At 52.6% G+C, this 7094-nt stretch overlaps 1 protein-coding gene across 2 annotated transcripts in view; it reads right to left on the bottom strand.

Annotated features, from left to right (window-relative positions):
* The window catches only part of Znf831 (zinc finger protein 831), a 70994-nt gene extending 65393 nt beyond the window's left edge, over positions 1-5601 (bottom strand). The window contains exons 1-2 of one of the 2 annotated variants that reach the window (XM_032904681.1): positions 1978-5601; positions 216-355 (exon numbers count right to left, since the gene is read on the bottom strand). In XM_032904681.1, the coding sequence (XP_032760572.1) occupies positions 216-355; positions 1978-5601 (3764 nt within the window). The remainder of the gene's footprint in view (positions 1-215; positions 356-1977) is intronic. The other variant, XM_032904682.1, reaches the window with a different exon arrangement.
* Between the last annotated feature and the right edge of the window lie 1493 nt (positions 5602-7094).

Consider the following 7094-nt stretch of genomic DNA (forward strand, 5'->3'; position numbering starts at 1 on the left):
AATTGCATGGTTAGTGGAATCATGCTGGATGGGCAATGGGTAGCAGAGGCAGATCTGGAGCCACAGAACTCAAGATCAATAGAATAGGAGCCTCCCTCTGGAGCCAAGCCACCTTTTAATGCCACATTCAGTTCCTGGGGGTTTAACTAAGTAGCCATTTGCAGCTCCTGATACCAGGCTAGTGGGGAAGGGGAAGAGGAGGCCACATATCTTACCTCTTGGATTGAAGCATCAATTTCTTCTGCTTGGCATTCTCACGAGATGTCTTCACCCTCCTACGCCACAGTTCTTTCCTCCACCGTGGCCTGGACACTTGGTCCTCGGCCCTCAGCCCTGGGACTGTTGGATAGGGAAGCTGAAAATACCAGGCATGTTGGCATTATGTCACTCAAAGCCCTCATGTTGGGGACCACCATGATGGGTGTTTTCTCAACAGATAGGATGCCTACCTAATAGAAATCAATTCACCCAAATGTGTTATCAAATAACCTGAGCCTGTTCAGTATTCTTACCAGGCTACATGGTTGTGTGCCACATGGAACCTTCCAGAATCATGCCTAGCTAGACCTTCAATGAAAATGTTGGATCTTTGATGTGAGTGGAGAATTAACCCTCATCCATAGTCCCCTACCCTCAGGAATCACTACAATTTGGAAAGATTTAAAGAAAAGATTTAAACCAGACTTTCAATCCCCACTCCCAGCCTCTAGGAGAAGCGAGGTTGCTTGCAAGTCTCAGGTTCCACCCTTGTCTTCATTCCATAAGCCCACTTAGAACTGAGGCCTCAGTGCTGCCCCCTTTAGCTCCCTGACCCCAAGCCATCTCCTAACAAGACCAAGACTTCAATGCTTTCAAGATGGGGCCATAAACTCATGGCTTAATTTCCAGGTTAGATTCCCCCTTGAGCTTCAGTCATGTTTTCCTTGTTATCTTTGCTCCTGAGACCCTCAGAATTAGGTCTGAATGGCTCTGGTAATTATAGTGGAGCACTTTCTCTATGTGTTTGTTCCCTCTTTTGTTCTGCTTTGGTTTCCTGCCTGGAATTTATCTGTCAACATGAATTTCTGGTTTCTGGAGAGGTGACTCAGTTCAGAGTACTTGCTGCTCTTCTGAGGGACCTAAAAGTCCCAGCCCTGACATCAAGTGGCTCACAGCTGCCCTTAACTCCAGCTCCAGAGGAGCTGATGTCCTGTTCTGTGAATCGCATACCCCATGGACAAAATTCAAAACGAAATAAAATATGTTGATTTTGGATTTTTTGGTTTTGCTTTTGTTGCTGCTGTTTTTATTTTTGTCTCTGTTACTACAAATAGAATGAAGTATTATGTCTAATCATAAATACCTTACCTGGATATGCTAGCAAAAATCTCTCTTTTCTCTGTTTCCCTCTCCCTCTCCTCTCCCTCTCCTCCCCCCTCCCTCTCTTTTCTCTCTCCCCTCCTCTTCCCTCCCCTCCCCTCCCCTCCCCTCCCCTCTCCCTCCCTTCTCCCTCCTCCTCCCCCCCTCTTTCTGCACAAATGTGGAAGCAAAAGAACGATCTTGAGTGTCATTTCTCAGGAGCCGTCAGCTTGTATTTTGAGCCACTGTCTCTCACTAAGCCCCCAGAGACCATCTCCCCAGTGCCGGGGTTAGAACACAGCCTGACACCCTTCTTGGCTTTTTAACTGCGGATTCTCAGGCCCTCATGGTTATGTGGCAAGTACTTTACCAACTCAGCCACAACCCAGGTTCCAGTACAATAGTTTTTTTACTATGTTGCTTTTATGAATTTGCTTAGTTTTGTTCCTATCCAGGGCCTTTATTTTTCCCAGCCCATGTATGGTAGCACTAGCCTCTCTTGGGAGCAGAGAACCTCCTAATGGTGGTGATATTCACAGGGATAGATTCATGAGCTCGCTCTCTCTCTTTCTCCCCTTCCTCTCTTTCTTCCTGTTTCACTCTCGTGTTTGCCCAGTCCCCAGGCTGAGCTGGTGTTACCTCAGGTGTCTGCGTAGATCCTTCTCCTCCTCGGCCCGTCTGGGTCCTTCCTCTACTGCTCCCAGGCAATGTTTTGTTACTGTCACCCTGGAGGTTTCTATTAGGCAGGGATGAAGCCAAGTGTCCAGGAGCTGCCCTCTGCTGCTCTGCAGGCAGGGGCAGGCTTCGACTCAAGCAACACCATGTGAGCTGGGGCTCAGCCTTAAGTGACGGGAAGGAGCTTGTGGCCTCACCGCTCCTGGGGTTTCCTAAGCTGTGTGACAAGGCCAGTTTCTGCTGGTTCAGGGAAATAGCCTGGGGCTTTGTGAAAGTTGTAAGGAAATAGTATGCTTGGGATAGAAAGCAGGTGGGCAGCCCTTCCTTGGTTTCTAAAGGAGGACCTTCTGTGGCATTCTTAGGAGGCGTCCCCAGCTTCTGAGATGATGTCCAAGGGTTTAAGAGATTCCCACATGTCCTAGCTCTTGCTGGCAGGCTGTCTGTGCAGAGGCAAGGAATGGTATGGGTCTTACTCACTACCCCCTGGGCCACGTGAATGTCACAGGTGTGAGTAGACAGAATGGAGGCTATCTCCTGGATGGTGCTGGTTCTGGGGTCAGGAGAGCGTCTAGTCCCTGGGATGCTGTCGCTGGTCCTGTCTCTTTTCTCTCTTCCTGTCTGTGCCTCTTCTTTTTCATCCCTTGACTTGGACCAGCTAGGGTCCTTGGGGCTGCCACCTGCCTCACCTGAGCCTGAATATGCTCCAGGTGGCTGGAGCATTCCCAGTTCTGATCCAACAAGAAGGGCCTGTTCTACAGGCTGTGTACTTGTACACAGAGAGTCTGAGCCTTTTCCAAACCCTGGAGCAACCAGCGATGAGGGGTTCTCTCCCTGAGGTAACCTGAGGAGGTACTTGGGAGCAAAGGATACACCTGACTGAGCAGTAGGGACACCAGGATCCTGGAGCTGGGCAGGCAGCAGGGAATGAAGTCCAGGAGTCCTGGGTACAGAAGGCAATAGGGAATCCTGGTCTTCTAGCCCTAGACATCTCAGGGCAACAGCAGAAGCAGCTGAAGAGACATCTGAGGGCTCTGGGGCTGTGGACACATGCAGGATACTCTTATTTGAGCAACCCAGCGCTTCCTGAGGGTCACTGTCTTGTTTCTGGGATGGCTGGGGGTCAGCCTGCACAGAGCCTCCTGAGGTCTCAGCTTCCGGAGGCCCTGGCTGCTCCTGATGGTCCAGAGCCTCCACCTTCAGTCTCTTCCTCTCTGAGGGTAACTTGTCTTCTGCAAGCTGTGGAGCCACAGACCCACCACTGGACCGCCGGAGGAGAGTTTGGACCCCAGGGCTGGTTTCTTTTATAACCTCACCACTTGGGTCTTTTGAAGCTGTCTCAGGAGCTTCTAAGTCTCCTCCTTGGCAAGGCCCAGGCATTGGAGGCAGCTGGTGTCCCAGGTCCAATTTCCCACTTGGAGAGAGCAAAGGGCTCTTGCCACTCGAGCAGAGGCCAACTGTGCTGCCAAGGGTAGGAGATGACTTGACTCTGGCCACCACCTTCAGCTGCTTAAGAGACTCAGCCTCCAGTGAGTCTTCCAGGGACGGCCGACGTCTCCAAGACCCCGGCTTAGCCCCCGCTGTAGTGTCTCCAAGGATAGGGATCCTATTGTCTTGAGACAGGCCTGCATCGGCACTCCCTCCTACCTGTTCCTGAGGAGGAGGAAGGCCCAGTTCTGTCCCTTGGGCCGGCTTCACCTCCCTGTGTTTCTGTCTTCCCTGGTAGTTGGTCTTCATTTTCTGGTATATCCTCTTGAAGGTCTCATTTCCATATACTTGCCATTTCTCCTGGGAGAACATCCTTTGCTTCCTCTGGCTACACTTTTTACTGGCTCTGCCCTTGTACGCCACACCTTCCTTTGCCACAGCTCTCTTTCCATCCGGGTCCTCAGCTACAGCTGCGGGGTCTCCAGTGGGCGTACACGGCAGGTCCTCCACAGCAGCCTGTCTAACCAGGGCCCGGGGGTGACCACTGGGGATGCTTGCCAAGGTCAGTCCTGGGCGGCACCCCAGCCGGGTTGAGGTGAGCCTGGGGCTCAGGGCCTTCTGCACCCCTGGAACAGCGTCCTGTGAGTCCCGTGGTGGCTCTGGCCACAACTTAGAACCCTCGACGAAAGGCAGCGAGTTGCTTCTGGTGACAGGGACACACTCCACTGTGGTGGAGAGCTGCGTGGGGACTGAGTGGAAAAAGAGAGGCCTGGCCTTTTCCAGGGGTGTGAAGGTGGAGCGGGCCGGACTGAGGGCGACCCTTCTGCGGCTGGGCTCCAGCGCCCGGATGTCAAAGTGGAAGGAATCCTTGTATGTATATGGCATGGGCAAGTCGATGCTGCCCTGCTTGGATAGCACAGTCTTGCGGGGCCGCACATGGTCCAACTGTGGGTCATCCACTACTGCCTGGTTGTGAGAGATGAGCAGGGCAATTCGTTCCTCCAGCTTCTTCTTCTCTATCTCTAGGCTGGGTCCTGGTGTTCCCTGTTCGGCCCTGTTGCCTGAGGAGGAACAGCCAGGGCCTCCTTCCCCCTCCGACTCCGCGCTGTGCTCCGATAGGCTATGCAAGGGGCTAGAGGCAACAGGGGGCTGCTCCACGCTGTCTGAGCGCGACAGGTAGCCAGAGTCTGTGCTCTCACACTTCCTCAGCTGGCCCTCCAAGGCCCTGGGGTCCCAGGGCTTCTCTGAACAGGTATCCTGCTGTCGCTGCAGGAAGCCTGGCTTTGGTTCTGGCAGCTTCCGCCTAGGCTGTGGGCTGGCTAGTGGGAACTCAGGTGATACCACCTGGGTCTGATCCACAGAGGCCTCCCTGTGAGAAAGGGTGGCCCCGAGAGAGTCCACCTTCCTTTCCCTGTTCTGAGCAGCAAGGGTAGGGTGGACACTTGGGGAAAGGGCGCTCTCTGGAGCTCCTTCATCTCCACGACTATCCACTGAGGCAGTCTCTCCGGGCCTGTCTCCCTCCTCCAGAAGGCTGCTCCCACTCCCCTCAGACTCCAAGGACAAGCGGGAGTTGTTGAGATGTGTTTGTGTCCGCCTGTGTTTATACAGGTTGCTCTGGGTCTTAAAGGCGATGCCGCAGGTGGGGCACGGGAAGGGCCTCTCGCCTGTGTGGGACCGGATGTGTTTCTCCAGCACACTGGGCTTCAAGCAGTCCCGGCCACAGTGTGGGCACAGGTACTTACCAGTACTCTTTACCCTGCCTGTGCTGACCAGTGCAGACCCCACGCCTGGGGAGAGTACAGGCAGTGTGCCTACGATGTTCACAGTCAGAGCCGGGGTGGCTGGCTTGCCCACCTGGGTGGCACTGGGCCCTTCAGGCTGCAGCAAGGGGCTGAGGATGAAGGGTACGCTAGCCCCCTCCAGGCTGCCTGTTACCAGGGGCGCACGTGGCTGGAGCCCCCCGGGAGGTACCGTGTGGTATAATGGGACAGGCAAGGCCTTCAAGAACACAGTTGGGGCCAGGCCCTGCTCCGGTGGCAGGATGACAGGTCCCAGGGTCAGGCGAGGTGAGGCCTGCCCACCTGGGCCCCCTGGAATGCCAGGTACAGAGGCTTGCTGATCCGTGGACGACGGGGGAGGGTGAGTAGGTTCTGAAGTCTCCATTCCTCATCATTTGCGTAGTCCAGGATTATGTCAACCTGTGGGAGAGAACCACACTTTACCATGGGGTCTCTCTTCTTCCCACTAGAATGTATTACGGTACCCTTTGTGAACCCCAACCACAATCTTCCAGGACTCTTGTCCCCAAGTTAAGAAAGGTATGGTGTCGCCAAACTGTAAGGCCTATCTACCCAAATGACTGAGACAGGAGGATCACAAGTTGTAGCCCTGCTTCGATGTCAGAGTGAGAGCCTGTCTCAAAATAAAACATTAAAAAACATCTAGGGATGTATCTCAGTAAGAGAACACTTGACTAGCATGCAACAGGGCTCTCGATTGAATACTCAGTGCCACACACGCATACCCCTACATACAGAGTGTTACGCACACCCCTACATACACAATACCTATACAGTCACACACACCTACACGAGCACAGGTGAGCACCCCGCTGAGGTGGCTACCATCCACAACATCTACTCCGGAAGTTCAAATCCCTTTCTTGCCTATGATGCCATTTCTAGATCTACGAGATCTCCAGAGTAAGGCCCTTCTCACTCTGAGACTCTGAGCCTTCCACCAGGAGGACTACAGTAAGAACTTGGTGGGGTGGGGTCGGGGTGGGGCTTCCTGGATTAGGAGACTAAAACACAGGACCGAGAGGCAAACTTGAATTTCAGAAAAATTACACACCATACTTTGAACTCATGGAAGCATGGCCCAAATACCGCATGGTGAGTTCTCATGGTACAAGCTTGTCCCTGCACCCAAAGGGTTGTGTTTATGCTAAGACATTACGACCTTGTCAAGTTCAAATGTAAACAGGAACCCTGTGTTTGGTGTCATGTCATTCCATGGAGTAGTCCAACTTCAGGATGAAGCCTAGGCCTCTACATAAATCCCTGTCTCATACAGTTGAGATTAAGTCAGTTTCTGATAGGCCGGGAGGAGCAGATAAACCATTACCAGGCTACACTCGTTCTTCAAATCATGAAGGGAAACGCAGATGATGGAGGGACATGTTAGGTAGGCTGGTGACACCATTCCCCACCTAAGCATGTATGAGCGTCGTACGACCCACGGACAGTTCCTCAAGGAAACTGAAAACCCCAGTCTTCACCAGGTTGTCCCTCTCAATCCCCCCCACCCCGCACCCCCAGCATCATTGCGCTGGGATAACAAGGCCACTTCGAGGAAACACTGACTCAAGGAAGCTGACATTAGATTTCCCAGCAAGTTTGTGAGCCAGTTATAAAACACTGCCTCACTTCTGATCAAATTGTGCTAGGTGCAGTGGTTTGTGCCTGTAATCCCAGCATTTGGGGGCCGAAGCAGGAGTTACAAGCCAGCCTGGGCTACGCAGCAATGCCCTGCTTTAAGAAGTTGAAAAAGAAAAAGGAAGCTTTATAAATAGACTACGAAATAAATTATGTTGAAAGAAAAGATACTACAATTATATATATTCTCTTTTAAAAAACTATTATTACTACGTGTGT

The sequence above is a fragment of the Rattus rattus genome, chromosome 5, assembly GCF_011064425.1.
Source record: "Rattus rattus isolate New Zealand chromosome 5, Rrattus_CSIRO_v1, whole genome shotgun sequence".
Lineage (NCBI taxonomy): Eukaryota > Metazoa > Chordata > Mammalia > Rodentia > Muridae > Rattus > Rattus rattus.